This window comes from Ctenopharyngodon idella, chromosome 19 (genome assembly GCF_019924925.1).
Source record: "Ctenopharyngodon idella isolate HZGC_01 chromosome 19, HZGC01, whole genome shotgun sequence".
Taxonomy (NCBI): domain Eukaryota; kingdom Metazoa; phylum Chordata; class Actinopteri; order Cypriniformes; family Xenocyprididae; genus Ctenopharyngodon; species Ctenopharyngodon idella.
This window is the reverse complement of record NC_067238.1, coordinates 17,450,537-17,467,834: the sequence shown is the minus strand read 5'-3', so window position 1 is coordinate 17,467,834 and position 17,298 is coordinate 17,450,537. Positions and strand designations below refer to the sequence as shown.

The following is a 17,298-nucleotide window of genomic DNA, read 5'->3' as shown; positions in this document are numbered from 1 at the left end:
AAGACTCTTGATATTATACTGTACCAGGCACAGGTTCTCGGCATGCTCATGATTTAATTCCCATCCAGTGCACGTAAATTCCTACATTAACAACTAATAAAAAATAATGTTAGACACTTTTTGCTTAGTTTTCTTCGATGTAAATAACGTTAAGCTCTGGTGTAAAATGGTTCAGGCAAAACAAAATAGCCATGCATATAAAACACAATCTACTTTCACTTTCGTTGTTGGCAGCTATAAGGAAAAAAACTGTTTGGATTCGAAAGAACTTTCCAGCTAATCCAGTTCACACAAACTAATAACTCATCAGTTTTTATAAGTAATCAATACAAATAAAAAAAATAAAAACATTATGATTCTATGTTGGCAAAGAATAATGTCAATAAAGACAGGTTTGGGGGATTATAAGTGTGACGAGCTTGTGAAGATATTGAATAAGAAACATAGAAGTTTAATTTCAGTAGCATATGGGTTACAATTAAGTTCAGTTATTTGAGGGGGCAATAAATCGAGTTCTCATATGCTACTGAACAAATAAGTGAATATGACATAAGAAATTTGTCACTGTAGGAACACCGGGATTTTGCAGGCCAGATAATACCACTTTTGAAATTTTTACAACTCTAATAACAAAAAAAGAAAAGAAAAAATTGCTGCTTTCTAGTAGATGGAGTCGAAAGCATGTGTTTATGTTCGTAAACAGTACAGTAAGTGAGACGGTTCTTCTCTTTTGCGGTTTTAGGCATTTTTATAATACTGGATTCCAACCACTCTGCACACTTTGAGAGCTGTGAAATTATGTGAATATGACAGCACAAAATCACGAACAGAATAATGGTCACACAAAGCAGAACAAGACAGACATCTTTACATCCCAGAGCCCTTTTAATTTATAATGACGGATTTATGCTTGAAGAGATAACTCATGGGAATATTATAGAGATTATTATACATGATTTTGTTCATCACAAGTACCCGTTATATACACAGCAACACATTGAAAAAAATTACAGCACAAAGACATCATATCAGTAAACACACAAATAACCATTAAAAGATGCATTTCTTGTAAAGTATTTGCAAAAATTAAAAGTGTACAAAAAAATAATCTCATTTATCTTCCTCTATAGATTAAAACAAAACTCTTCCATTAAATAACAGTTCACCAGAAAGTCCTGTTGGAAAAAATACATTCATTCAAACTGTGATGGATCATGAAACCACTGTGTTTCTGGACATGAAGCAGTAATACTGTAGTTCAGTATCTGATCTCTAAAAAGCATCATGGGTAAAGATGGCAGCTTGATTACTGTTAAACAGCCTTCAGGCCTGATAACAGAACTGTGCAAAGTATACACATGCTTTCATACAGATTAGGCATAGCAGGTTTTAGGTCCATATTAAAGGTTTCAGTTGGTGATGGATTCATGATCTAGTGTCAAAGCTGCTCAGATCCTGGAGAAAATATCAGCTGAGCCCTTTTTTGCTGCTCTTCTTTACTCAAAATATCTGCAGAAGTAAAAATACACAGTTTTTTTGTGGAATATGGTATGAATAGGGCACAATCGGGCATGAAACAATGCCATATTTACACTCATCACAACAAAAACATGTGATTTGTATGTAATCTGAAATCACTCTATTAGTGGAAAGTGTCTAACATCTGACCTGTCTGAATGTTAATCTGTAGGATGTTTTGGACACGACCTGCTGACCTCAAACCATTCATCAATACACCTGCAGGGGCAGAAGATCAGATGATTTACACAGACACAAATGACAGCAGGTATGAGTGTGTATATGCCTAAAGGGAGGAGGGTGTTGAGTTGGGGGGCTCTGGTCCAACCAGGTAAACTGAAACTGACCCCCCTGAAAGTCAATGTATAATTCACACACTGTGTGTTAGTTAACGTTCTCATACCCTTTATGGTAGACACAGAGACAGGGCAGTCGAGCGATGGTGTCCCCCTGAACCATGTCATCCAGACATATCGAACACTCACCAGAGTCCTGAGATAAAACATCATCTACAGAAAGATAAAACATCACACCATCACTATCAGCATCAGAGAATCTTAGAGCAGCAGGAGTCAGATGAGGGCGCTGTTCTACAACAAAACAAATGAGCATTAAAATAGACTGTGGAGGACAAAAACAAGCCAGTCCAGTATGAAATAAGTGAAATATGTTTTCATATCTGAGAGGTTTGCAGAAACAGGCCAATGATAGTGAAGGTTGTTCTCACCATTATAACAGAGTCTGTGTTTGGAAAAACACATGAGCAAATGAACATCTATTTCATCAGAGCAGACAAACTTTGAGCAGACGGGACAGTCGAATCCAGCTGAAACAAACAGAACAGACAAAATTCATTCTTAACTATTGTCATATTTGTGTCATTTATTTTCCATGCATTATGTAGGTCAGTTGAATGATAACAAAACCTACTTTTTATTTCCTCTCAGTGAACAGCAATCATAAGATTACATGGCTATAAAAAAGACATTTCATCTGTGAGTCTATTTACTGTAATGTGCATTACAAGGTTATCAATACAATATGAACAATATATCTGATATATAAAATCCACAGCACGTGTTCGAGCTGCACATGGCTGAATGACTGTATAGCAGGATTTGCCACCATGTGTGTTTTATTTCAATTCCAGTGAAGTTCATATGAAGTTGTGAAGCTCATTATTATTACCATGAAACCTCTGCACACATTCAGAGGGGTGTAACAGTGCTCTCATGTCACGATTCGATACTATCCCAATAAGCCAAAATAAAATTATGTTTGACGAATATGCTTGCACTCTGTCACTGATATTTAAAATAATGTAGGCCCTTTTTACTGGTAAAATCAGACATTCAGGACCCACAAACATTCCCAATTGCATTATATGTTATTTTCAACATTATATATAATGTAGTACTGTCACTGAAACTCAGTGTAAACTTTCATTTTTCTCATGCAATACCCTCGCTTTTAATGCAGGCATTCGTTGGATCTCTTATACAGACAAGCCGTGTGCGCAAAGACTCTCCTGGTGCTGAGTATCCTGTCTCTCCCTTTATTAATGTACTTACATAAGAATAAACCACCTAAAACACTTTTAATCATCATTATCATATTTATCCATTCCAACAAGCTGAAGGGAATCACTATAACATATTGTGTATAAATCTGTGCATGAAAAGCCCAATATACACATCAATGTAAAGATAGATATGCTTATAAATTATGCAACAGAATACAATACAGAAAGCATATTAATTATAATGCATTTCTGATGTGCATGCACAGTAGAAACTGAGAACTACACAAAAAGTAGTAAATTCAGTCCTTTTTGTAATGAGATTTGTAGCAGTCTTGATAGTTTAACTGTGTTGAACAGGTTTTCTGTTCTTTGCAAACACTCAAGACTCCGGCTTAAAAGTGAGAAATCATTTATGCATTGACCTGTAAATCACTAACTAGATAAGTAGGGCAAATGTTATTACTCAGAGACTAAACACTTGAGTGCTGGGTTACAACACACACACACACACACACACACACACACACACACCTTTTGGAGGACATTCATTGATATAATGCAATCCCTAGACCCTTACCCTAACCTTAAAGGGGTGGTTGATTATGATTTGACTTTTTTAACTTTAGTTAGTGTGTAATGTTGCTGTTTGAGCATCTGCAAACGCTCAAAGTTCAATGCAAAGGGAGATATTTTCTTTTAAAGAAATAACTTTTTAAGGACTACAACAAATGGCTGGTAGGGACTACAACGAACTTCTTCCCGGGTTGGTGACATCACTAACCCTAAAATTTACATAAACCCCGCCCCCGAGAACAAGCAACAAAGGGGGTGAGGCCATGTTGGGCTGCTTTAGAGAAGAGGAAGAGTTGTTGTAGTAGAGTGTTTTTGCCATGCCGTCATTTTCCGCCGGACTGCTTCACAAACGAGGGTCAATTCAATACTGGATTTGCACAAAAGATTAACATGACGACACATGCTAGTTGATGAGTTGAATCAACTCCACAACAACTACATAAATTTATCTATTAACCATACAGAAACATCCAGTTTCATTCTAAAAGTTGTAACTTCTTCCTGAGTCTCTCCATCAGTGTCGACTCCGGTTTGAACAATGTAAGGCTGAACACCGTTACTGACAATCCTCATTTTGGCTGCGTGAGATTCTCCAGCTTTGTTGTTGTTGAGCAACTGAAGCACAAGCTGTTAAAGCTCCGCCCTCTTCTGAAAAGAGGGCCGGGAGCAGAAGCTCATTTGCATTTAAAGGGACACACACAAAACGGCATGTTTTTGCTCACACCCAAATAGGGGCAAATTTGACAAGCTATAATAAATGATCTGTGGGGTATTTTGAGCTGAAACTTCACAGACACATTCTGGGGACACCAGAGACTGATATTACATCTTGTAAAAGGGGCATTATATGTCCCCTTTAAACATCACAACTAAGTGCCTAACCCTTAACCTAATTCTAACCTTAACCCTAAACCAGGTCTTAACCCTCAAATAGTAATTTAAAGCGGTGACAGAAAGTGAGGAGCAGCCAAAAGTTTTCTTACTCTGATTGAACTGGTCCTCACAAATATAATTGTACAAGTACACTGCAAAAAATGCTTTTCTTAGAGTTTTTGTCTTGTTTCCAGTCCAAATATCTAAAAATTCTTAAATCAAGAAGCATTTTCTAGACAAGTCTTGTTTTCAGAAAAAAATAAGTCAAAATTAAGTGAGTTTTTCCTTAAAACAAGCAAAATAATCTCCCAATGGGGTAAGCAAAATAATCTTATTTAAAACCAAAAACAAGATTATTTTGCTTACCCCATTAGGAGATTATTTTGCTTGTTTTAAGGAAAAACTCACTTAATTTTGATTTATTTGTTATGAAAACAAGACAACAATTTACTTGTCTAGAAAATGCTTCTTAATTTAAGAATTTTTAGATATTTGGACTGGAAACAAGACAAAAAAAATCTAAGTAAGAAAAGCATTTTTTGCAGTGTACACACACATACACACACACACTCGTTTATCAATCTCAGCCTGCACTGACAAAACAAAAAACAGGTCAGCTGTGTATTCACGGGAAGGCGCCTTCAGACACGCAGCAGCAGCTCAAGACTGATTACAGACACAAACACCCTCAACAGGAAGTCAATCCATAAGTCAGCTGTGTACATGTGTGTTATGTGTTTGTAGCCTAGTGGAATCAAGGTCTGTAGGAGAACTTTATGGTGATGTGTGGGGTTAAAGGTCAAATTGAGACACATGCCTGAGTGAGTTATGACGGCAAAGGTTGCTTAAGGATTACTGCTGTTAAAACAACACTGTCTAGTGTAGGGCTGGGGACTGACACAAATTTCAATTCGATTCAGGTCCAATTTCAATTAAATTTATATCAAAATCGATTCATTTTTTATACATTAGGTACTGTACATGTACAGCGATAAAAAAAATAAAAAATAAAAAATCTCAACACTTACTACACAGGGAAGCCTGTCAGTTGGTACTATAATATTAAAGGTGAACACCTATAATATTAAAAATGAACACCTGATTTGTATACAAAAATTATGTTTACTCCAATTTGTTTTTTGAAATATAAACATTTAAAAACTTGTTTTCATGACAGATTTATTCAAACATTCATGAAAAACATGTCTCCGGTCATGTTCATATGCTTATTTTGTCCATTAGATTGAAAGATCTGAAAAAGCCCCATACATTTACACCCCCACAGACTCGAAAAAAACAGGACAGAAGTGGTCGAAGGTTGACAAAAGAGACAGATTAAAACTCCAGGTGTAAACGGGTATGTGTCTCCCTCGTCTACTTGTGATCCGATCGACCAAAACGCATCTTAACACCAGGTGTAAACAGGGCCTTACTGAACACAGTGCATCTGGAGCAAACACATGACACACACATATGCCTCTTGCACTTTGACCTTCACACTCTAATTTGACACAGTAAGTGCAGATTGTCCCTTCAATCTTTGCTGTAAATACACCATTTGTAGGTTGATTTCCCAAAAAGTATAAACACTGTGACACTTTCAACACATTAACCTGACAGAAGCAGTGTTCGGGAAACGAGTCATTATTTTAAATTAGATTTTTTTTTTTTTTTTCATTTTGGTTTGATGCTGCAATTACAATAGCAGAAGAACTTTTAAAATGACTTCATAGAAAAATAGCCACTTTGTAGGTCAGACTGTGCCTTAAATCAAAAAGCTGGCATGCAAACACTTGCTCATAGTTAATTTCCAACACGACTTGGATTTCAACAGGAACTATGGCTCATAAATGTCTCGTTAACAAATACAATAACTGTCAAATAATGAATAGCAATGCATTACATATGACCAGAAAATTCATGACTGATTTATTTAATATAATCCGTCATTATCAGATTATATTAAATAACCATTGTAACCTTCCACATAACACAATAAATGTTTGATATTTATTGCAACTCAAAGGTCACAAAAACACACATTTTATATACTTGACCTGGCCTGAATCTGAACAGACAAACCTTTCAGCAAAGTACTCATTTATAATCAATATATATTATATATATATATATATATTTCAGAGTAATTCAGTCAACATAAAAACATCTGCACCGTTAAAGAACTGTGCTCCATTTCCATGTTCTCTAATTCTTGTATGAGTAAGTCTCTGTGTTTATAGTTACCATAAAATCCACAACAAAACAGTCAGTGTTCAGTTCTGCTCTAGATCACACTGTTCAAAACATGATGTACAGAAACACACACATATACCAATGATTAAAATTAAATATTCAGTCAAGCAAAGGTGGTCTTGTAAAACTTAAAATCGATGTATTAGAGATCTCCCTCTATCCTACATTACATAAAAATATATTTTAATGACCTTACTATGATAAACTCCTACAATAGGGTGAATAAGATATATTATAATGCATTTGTGATTATAATATTGTCATATGATACAATAAGTAATCGTATAAGACCAATAAGGTACAATATAATGTATACATGGACTTAATGACATCATTAAATTACCATATCATAATCACATATCAAATATGACCTAATGATAAGATTGATAAGCTATACATTATAATATATATATCATAATACTTACATGACCATGTGATTATAATTAATTCATCATAAAATGTCAACAAGATTCATTATAATATATTTTAATGCATAAGACTTTTATTATAATATATAAACAAGTTGAACAACCATATTAAGCCAATAAGATACAACTGTTGGCATTATACCATATCATAATCAAAATAAATGTCCAATAAGCAACATTATAATATCTCATAATACATATGTGATCTTGTGACTATGATAAGGTATTTAATCATATATGGTCAAAAAGATTAATATTATAACGCTTATGAGTATTAGCTACGTTATAAATAATTATTAGAAATTATATATAGTGATAATGATGATACCATATATGTATTAATATTCATTATAATACTTTAAAAAGCATACATGTTATTGCATATTAATAATAGCCTATAGCCCCAGCTCTTACCGCCCAGCAGGTGAGGCGTCAGGTGTGCAGGTAAAGAGCCGATCAGCAGTGTTCGCTGTCCGTCTGTCTCATCTCTCCGGCCGCTGGTCGGGATAATAGCGCTCTGGATGAATGAACTGGGTCTGTGCGGTGAATACTGGACCCGTTCGCCGATCTGTCCAGTCGAACCGCCCGCGTAATAGCGCAGAACCGCAGCTCGAGCGTTCCCGCTGTTCATATCGGAACCGGAGTAAGACCTGACCCGAACACCCACAGATGGACTGCTCTGTTTCGGACCCATTCTTTATAATATCAGTCTTTAAAAATCCTAGGAGCCACAAACTGAGCCTGCAGCCTCAAAAAGCAATAAATAAAAACCGATAAACGCAAAATATATATTAAACGCGCAAAAGCGCCAAGACCAAACAACTTTTCACACTTCCCAAAGATAATGTGAGTAAATCCTGTAGAGCACACCGCAAACTCAAACAGAGTGACGCCAAGATCACGTGATCTGCTGATGCTTCCTCTTGAATTGTTTTCTAGCGCCACCCAAATCAATTAAATACTTCATTATACTTCATTCTTCTGATCATTTGAAGCATCTGTTAATAGATTTGTCATATTACTATATTTCTACTCAGTGTAGTCATTAACACCTACTTCAATTACTGACTTTATATGTAAGTTGCAACCCCATTCACATGATCACACCAAAACATCACAACATTCAAAGCCTTGTTGCGTTTAGTCAGAAGTTTTACTACGTGCAAATTTAATGTCAAATATTCACCCAACCAAAGTCCAAGAACTTGTCATGTGATCTTCTGAAGAAGGTTACAGCTTGTCCAATAATTATGAAAACACAGAGATGAAATTAGGGCTAGGAAATACAGAATACACTCATAAGGTTAAAATTTAATTGCTGAATTTTAGGTTACAGTACATGCTGACCCAAACAAGTTTACTCCAGTTTAATTCTAAATGACTCTAAACAACAGGCTGATCAATATTCACCTAAATCAATAACAATATTTCCAATTACCACATTGTAGGTTGTGAACAATCTTCTTAGAAATTAAATTATTAGTTATAAAGGTGACTAAAATATCATCCACAAATGGATTTACACACACAAAGGAGTGAGTAAATAAATATAATAAAAGGGTAAGCTATAATAAACAATAGATAAATATTAATAAATAATATAAATAATAATATTAAAATAATATGAATAAAACAGAAATCACAAATCCAATACAGAGCTTTAGCTGTTACAGAAGTACATAAAGACAAAAAACTTAAACAAATACGTTTTACATAAATATGGTTAAGCAATGTGAATCAAAACAAAAAGTGGCAGAAGTTTATCACTGAAGACTGTGGGACAAACAAAACAAACTAAAAATCACAATCTGGTACAGAGATTTAACCGTTACATAACAAGACAGTCAGAAAAACAGCAGCTTTGATCTCAGCAACACACTTCCATATAATGTTGGTATAATTCATCTCTACGCTTGACTTTAGACTGGACGTGTGCAGGAAGACACTATGGAAGCAGAAAACAGCGGAAGTTTAGCATCAGCAAATTCACATACTGTAGTGTACAGTCTGTCCTGGAGAAACACGCACTGCCTCTGCTGACCTCTGCTGTGGCACGGCCTGTGCAGTCCTTCAATCATCATCATCATGAGATATGAGACAGCAGATAGATAAATGATGCTTTAAAGAGGTCATGGCAACATCAGGTCACATGACCATGAACCGCAGTGACATGGACCAGCTGATATATACCCTTCAAAATAAAGGTTCCAGTTAGATCCAGGGATTTACAGTTTAATGTCAACAACTTTTCATTCCCTAGTTCTTAAAAAGAACATTCTGGAAAGTTCCGGTGATTTGAAGAACTTCATAACTGGCCTAATCAATTTTTAAGAAGTACATCACAACTCAAGAACCCTATGAGTCCAAAAAAGATTCTTGATAAGAAGTGGATTCACCGAAGAACCTTTATTTTAAGAGTGTAGAACAGAACTTGTTTTCTTGACTTAGATACACAGTTTGACCTTTCTCTGGTTAAGCTCACAGTTGAGCTTTCTTAACTCAGAGGACTAAATACAATGTTGATTAATACAATCAAAAGACAATCAAGGCAAAGAGAGGATTAAAATAAGAGGGGATTGTTAAAAATTTCACCCACCCAAAAACACAATAACCTGTCTCAGTGATTATCAGACTTCTGATCTTCTTCTTTAATATGATCCTTAACCACAGATACTTCATTTGCGCTTGCAATCAGCTTTGGTTATTTGTCATTTAGGAGTGATTTAAAGTACATTTCAATACAAGTACAATCCTAAAGAAGTGACCCAGGGTTAAATGTCTCATTCAAGGGTACAATAAATCCACAATCAACATCTAGATTCTCTACAGCCAACATGAAATCAAAATTGACGTTATTTAATTTTTCTTATTTTCCTGGTCTTATTGTGACGTATTCATTGGTGCACATTATTCCCCCCAAAAATAAAGACTTTTCTTATGATGTCATCTTTAATTATTCAACTTGAGCAAATTCACAATTATTATGTTCAGAATAGCATACTACTCTTACTAATTTGCAGTATATAATGTTAATTTTGGAATATCCTGATGATATACAACATTTATCAAAATGTGAAGTATTGAAGCTACAGACTGTATCCCATAATGCTATGCGTTTACCTTCCATTTGCAATTTGATGAATGAATAGGAACTGATATTCATTGCAATTTTTAAAAATTTGATTAGACTATGAAGAACTAAGATGTTTTTAACACATTAGATTCAAAATATCCTAATTTTTGAAGATGAGAACCACACACCACATGCTGAATTAAACATGCAACATAATCATGTGACAACAATGCAGCTGTATGCAGTATTCCATTCTGAACATATTTACTACCTTATGATGTTACCTCCAGTCACATGATGGGTTAGGGAGATTTTTTAGGAAGCTGGGAATGAGATGTTTGTTTTAACTCTGCTTGAATGTGATGAGAGTTATCACGACATGACAAATAATATAGATCAAAATAACATGATCATTTGAGTTAAAATCAGGGTGCAGGAAAAGCTGTCCAAATATTAAAGGGTGTAATGGTGCAGTGTGTGTGTGTGTGTGTGTGTGTGTGTAAGGAGAAGAGCCAGGTGAGTAAGGTTAGGAGAGCAGGGCTTGATGCAGAGACGGTGGCCCAGCGCCGAGCCTCACTGCTGGCCATTATTGCTGGCTCACACCCATCTGCTGGTGGTCTGGCTCTGGTTCCTCCTCCACATCTGCATGATACTGATCAAATGTGTCGTCGTCAATATCTGGAAGACCCAGGAGCTGCAGGACAGTTTCACAGTCATTCCATACAGAAGAGAATAGAATCAAACCAGAACAGAACAAAATAGAATGTTCAGATGCAACATATTCCAGACATTCCATTAGAAGATTGTAAACAGCTCTGGCTCTAAAATCAGATTGAATGAGCCACGTTTGAAATAGGCAACATACACACACCCGTGTCTGCCATCAAATTAATTTTATAATAATGTGTTTGGCAAATGTTACATGGACTAATGAAATATACACAGCTGAATAATTGTTCATTCTGTTTATTATTCTTGATAAATGTGAAGTGAGAGAGACTTACAGGCCTGAAGGATCTGAAGACTTTGTCCAGCACCTCCAGCAGTGTTTTCTTCCCGCAGGAGGAGATGTAGTCCTGCGCCAGCTGCAGGAACGGTAGACAGTCCTCGCTCTCGCTCCACACATGCTGAAAACACACACAGGATTAGATTAAACACATCATTTCACCAGCAGTTTCACAGAAATCCAAATATTCAGCGCAACATTTAACATTTAGATTTATAGTTGAGACAGATTTAGATTCATCTTTGTTATTTAGAATTTTGATATTTATTTAAGATTTTATTTTATATGTGTTTGTGCATAAATATTTATTAAACCATATTTCAAAACTGCTTTATTTTTAAATACTTATTTAACTAAACCTGGTGTTTTTTATTTTTCTGTAGCTCATGCCACGAGCAATGCCATGGTCATGGGTTCGAATCAATTCCCAGGGAATGAATGAACTTATATATACAGTACATATATACCTTGAATGTCACTTTGTATAAAAGTGTCTGCCAAATGCATGAGTCTAATTTTTATATTTTTGCTCCATGGAGTCGCAAAGCCCACTAAACAGTGTTTTACATGTTTATGACAAACGTTTACACATCTAGAAATCATATGCAATGATATGCAATGAATATATCAGCACCGATCTCCTTTGGAAAATCAGACTACAAATATGCACAAGTAAAAATATATTTATTAACACAAACTCCCTGGTATATTTATTTCTGCATTTATAAAATAGGTACATACAGTATATGGATAAAAGGAATTCTCTGAAGTCGTCAAAGTTGAGCTTCCTGCAGAGAATCTGGGACACTAAAACTCTTTGTCCCGTTATATTTATCCGAGCGAGAGGGACCGTTTTTCAGTAGATGGCCCAAATAATCTTCTCCTTCCAAACGGCATTAGAGAAAAATGTTCAATGAGGAAATAGAAACGATTCAAATACAATGCAATAGACAGAGTTCTAAAACTAAATAAGTTTACACTGTCAGTTTGTGCATGTGTGTAGAACCTTATGGTGTCAATTAGCAAAAGTCAAATTAATTGTGATATACAATACATTTCTGTTGTTTATTGTTTGTTTACGGTTATTTTACTGGCATTCAGAGTATATGAGAGAGCAATAACAATAAACGTTGAAGTCTGTGCTGTTATAACTAACATAAATCAAAGTTTTGTGTGTTGAATGCTGTACACTTAATGCAAAATGATATAAGGACAGTTTTAGTGCATGTGTGCTGCTCTAAATGCTCTCTAAAATGCACTGGAAGGACATGACATTGTGCTGATATTTCATGTGCTGATATTTCAATCGTTCTGGTTTCTCTGAACCTCACAGGAAAATATATGATGATCTCAAACCTCATCAAATCAAAAGTTTTATAGCTGTTAGTCCATGTCACTTTGAGGCTATCATCTACGTGCATGTGTACTAGAAAAAACTAAAGTATTTTAAAGTTTAAAATAATTAAAATGCTCAACTACTGGTCTATTAATATTGATATGTCCCACCCTAATGTCTGTTCAACAGGGAACGTCAACATGTGGTGAACAAATTCTACATACTCTGTCTTTCTCCAGAGATCTCAGCTCAAGCTGTGTTGTGAGGAAATGCCTGAAGCTATGGAAAGAAAACTTTCTTTGACTGATTTCAGAGATTATGCATCTGTCCAGAGCTCGCAGGAACAGAGAGGAAAAACCTCCAAAGCCAAACCAATTCAAATCAATTCAGCTCAGTTGTAGTAGTCAACTGAGTACTGACAAGGCAGCATTCTTATAATCTGTTAAAATGTCATTTCATTTAAATATTTAATTCAAAAATCAACATTAGTGGCTGTTCACAAACCCCTTTCACTTTCATTATGCAACATATTTCCAAATGGACAGTGAAAAGTACAAGAATGTACAAGAAGTCACCAGAATGTAGCCAGACTGAATGTAACACTTTGCAATAAGGTCCTATTAGTAATCGTTGGTTATATATTAACTAACAATGAGCAATGCATTAGTTACACAGTATTTATCAATCTTTGTTATCATTGGTTATAAAAATGCAACTGTTCCTTGTTAGTTCATGTAACTAATGTAATTAACTACAAATTAAACCTTATTGTAAAGTGTTACCACCAAATGCAAGCTTGCTAAAACAATGTCTAAACAGCTATTATCAATCACCTGCCAGCATTTTATATAGTGGAGTCCAAACATCTGAGACCACTAGCAAAAATGCTTCTTTTTGCATTCTTTTCTAGTATTTTGTTAAATATTATATTGTCATCATAACAATCTGAGTGAAAAGTTAAAGGGGTGGTTGATTATGATTTGACATTTTTAACTTTAGTTAGTGTGTAATGTTGCTGTTTGAGCATAAACATCATCTGCAAAGTTACGACACTTAAAGTTCAATGCAAAGGGAGATATTTTCTTTTACAGAAATCGCTTTTTTAAGGACTACAACAAACGGCTGGTAGGGACTACAACGAGCTTCTTCCCGTTTTGGTGACATCACTAACCCTAAAATTTACATAAACCCCGCCCCCGAGAACACGCAACAAAAGGGGTGAGGCCATGTTGGGCTGCTTTAGAGAAGAGGAAGAGTTGTTGTAGTAGAGTGTTGTTACTATGCCGTCATTTTACGCCGGACTGCTTCACAAACGAGGGTCAATTCAACACTGGATTTGCACAAAAGATTAACATGATGGCACATGCAGATGATGAGTTGAATCAACTCCACAGCAACTACATAAATTTATCCACTAACCATTCAGAAACGTCCAGTTTCATTCTAAAAGTTGTAACTTCTTCCTGAGTCTGTCCATCAGTGTCGACTCCAGTTTGAACAATGTAAGGCTGAACACCGTTACTGACAATCCTCATTTTGGCTGCGTGAGATTCTCCAGCTTTGTTGTTGTTGAGCAACCGAAGCGTGAGCTGTTAAAGCTCCGCCCTCTTCTGGAAAGGGGGCCGGGAGCAGCAGCTCATTTGCATTTAAAGTAACACACACAAAAACGGCGTGTTTTTACTCACACCCAAATAGGGGCAAATTTGACAAGCTATAATAAATGATATGTGGGGTATTTTGAGCTGAAACTTCACAGACACATTCTGGGCACAACATATTACATCTTGTAAAAGGGGCATTATAGGTCCCCTTTAAACTGGCAAATGACTTACGCTAATCTACTTAATTTATTATGCACAGGTTAATTTAAAAAAAAAAACTTAAAATCCTGTTTATTTCTAGATTTAAATGGACAGCAATCCTAGATTTTCAATGTAATCTCAGACTTCTGGCCCTATACTGTATTTTTAGCTTTTAATACAGTAAAATCTCTCTCTCCCGTTCAGTGCTCCTGCTGAACTCTGTATTGATCAGTCTGAGTAATTAGAGCCCTGTCCTGCTGCTGCATGCACTGATATTTTAGTGAGCTCTGGGACTCTGGTGCAGGGTGATGCGGTCTGATCATGTGATGTGATGTGAGGGGAACTACAGTAAACTGTTGTGCTTCATTTCAAACAGACATGCGCAAGGGGAGCATTAATTCAATCCAGCATGTGTTTTTACTACATCACAACACCAAAAAAACAGAGAATATCTGCACTATTTATCCCTCAATGAGTGTCTGGTGAACTGTGCAGCTTTAGACCACATCATGGCCCCAAAATGGTGCTGCTGATGCAACAATGACCCATGCCTGTCTGACCAGAACATATGCATCAGTCTACACACTGAATATTAGACTTATAAAAATGTAATTGTTGGCAGACGCATCCTACAACCCTACAGCATCCAAAAAATCCAGCCAAGCATGTGTAGAGAAATTACTGCAGTCAACAAAACAGTGACATCATTTCATTGGCTTTCAGATAAAGGCCTTAAAACGCACGAAAAAAAAAAAAAAAGTATATCGGCAATACAGTGATAGTACACACAACATACAACGCGTTATTGAATGATTTCCATCTTCATATTTCCGTAGTACTCCAATGAATAGCATAGTATTACCCTGTGTCTAATAATAACCATGCTAATACCATAGTAGCATGTCCAAAAACCATGGTACTTTTGAGACTATTTAGAACACAGCAGCATCCACACACACACACACACACACACACTCGGTCGCGCGCACAGTTCCCCCTCCCCCCGAGGATATTACTCGATTATGTCATACTTACAAAATTATCGGTTCCTCCCGTGAGATTGTCCGGGCAGAGCACGTAGAACGAGATCCCGGGCTCGGCGTAGAAGTCCAGCCGCCTCTCGTCCACATCCTCGGCGAAGATCAGCTCGAAGGGGTTCCCGGAGCACCATTTCTCGGCGGTGTCCACCAGCTCTTTAAACTCCATCCTTCCTGACGGACTCGGCGCACCTGAGCCGCGGATGATGCTGATGCTGCGGATGCTGAGCACTAACGCTGCGTCGTCATGGTGATTAGAGATGATTCTGCTTCAGATGTGGTCTCACTGTCTCATATCGGCCTGTAATTTTAGTCTTCCTGAACTGGACCTAAAAGACCGGACCCGGTTCAGCCCTCCTGTGCGGAGAACAACGCCTGTCCTCTAGCAGGATGACGTCACATGACAACACATGCGCCCCTCGTCATCATCTTCTTCATAAGGAACCATCTCTAAAGAGACACCCGTTTTCTCAACTGTTCAAAAATATATAAATAATTATACCATTTTGATGCTATGTATTAAATATAAATTATTATTAACATTATTATTAGTGTGTGTGTGTGTGTGTGTGTTTGTGAGTGTGTGTGTGTGTGTGTGTGTGTTTTGAAATGGCAGTGTAAAGTTGTATCTATTGTGTTCCACTAGAGGGCGCCATTAGTCCAGTGTTTGGTTTGGAGCAGTGGGCCAGATTCACGAAAATATAATAGTAAAAATTATAAATTTACGATGATTTTTAAGAATATTCTTTTCGGAAATTTAATTTTTTCTTAAGTTTTGTCTTAAGAACAATCTTAAGGAAAAATGTAAGAACATTTAAGAAATGTTTTGGTGAATAAAAAATATTCCTAACCTTTTTCCCCCCGAAAATAATGCTAAGAAAACAGTAGTTAAGAAGAAATATGTTGTTTTATTGAAGGAGCTTCATCGTTATTGTATAACAAGTGTGAAGGCAGATGTTGAGGTTATGAAAATGAACTTTATTTAAAAAGATGCCGGACTTCTCCATCGCACTCACGCACATGCGCAGAAGCTAGCTAAAGGTACAGTGCTAGGCTCTTAAGATTTTAAGCAACAGAATACTATAATGTTCTACTACACGCATCATAAATTTATTAGTCCTGCAAAGTTTTTTTTACCCTTCATTACCATCCTAGTACTACGACAGTGTCAATAAAAATCAATGTATATTGCTTTAATGTGAGAAATACACTGTACGATCAAAGTAGGCCTATAGTTTGATTTTAGAATGCATTTTGAAAGTCCAAAATCTGCTTCCCGAAGCAAAACCACTTCTAGGGTGTTTTCTCTTGGGTTCAATGTGCAAGAAAAGGTCAGGGTTAAACCCAGTTAAAACAATTCAAGAATCTCCCTTCTACTAAATGTGTGTTATTGTCTACATAGGTTATTTCACAGGAGCGTGTCGACTGAATTCTAGGCTGCTCTGGACCAAAAGCAGCAATGATAAGCAGGGGATTTAGGCCAAGAGGATTCTAATAACTATTTTATTATGTTTGTTATTTCTAATAGCTATCTTTAGTGTTAACATTAATACAGACCCTCTGTGCTGTTTGCAGTGCTGGAGTTTAGGGTCAGACTCATACCATTCAGAACATTCATGGGTGATTATAACATTTGAGTAGCAGAATGTCTATTTTTCTGTTTTCTCATCCTCACACCAAAACAGCTTGATTGACATTTGACATAAAGAATGATCATTGGCAGCATGGAGCAGTGTTGAGTGAGTGACACACCTCTGTCATGTTTTTATTGTCAACCCTTCTCAACATTTCACAAAAATGCCAGTTCTCGGTTTACAGTTTTCCAGATGAAATTCTGTAAGCCACAAAAAAGCTTGTGACCTAAAACTAAAAGTAAA

At 36.2% G+C, this 17,298-nt stretch overlaps 2 protein-coding genes across 2 annotated transcripts; both read right to left on the bottom strand.

The window, feature by feature from the left end:
* Window positions 1–866: 866 nt before the first annotated feature.
* Window positions 867–8,088, bottom strand: znrf2a (zinc and ring finger 2a). Its single transcript, XM_051873270.1, has 5 exons — window positions 7,582–8,088; window positions 2,246–2,344; window positions 1,922–2,027; window positions 1,669–1,737; window positions 867–1,509 (listed from the first exon to the last, which is right to left on the bottom strand). Exons 1-4 carry the CDS (start codon window positions 7,859–7,861, stop codon window positions 1,680–1,682), a joined length of 543 nt encoding a protein of 180 aa, XP_051729230.1. The 5' UTR covers window positions 7,862–8,088; the 3' UTR covers window positions 867–1,509; window positions 1,669–1,679.
* Window positions 8,089–8,458: 370 nt separating this feature from the next.
* On the bottom strand, window positions 8,459–15,793 carry mturn (maturin, neural progenitor differentiation regulator homolog (Xenopus)). The gene is made up of 3 exons (XM_051873271.1): window positions 15,420–15,793; window positions 11,245–11,367; window positions 8,459–10,934 (listed from the first exon to the last, which is right to left on the bottom strand). Exons 1-3 carry the CDS (start codon window positions 15,588–15,590, stop codon window positions 10,827–10,829), a joined length of 402 nt encoding a protein of 133 aa, XP_051729231.1. The 5' UTR covers window positions 15,591–15,793; the 3' UTR covers window positions 8,459–10,826.
* Window positions 15,794–17,298: the final 1,505 nt, after the last annotated feature.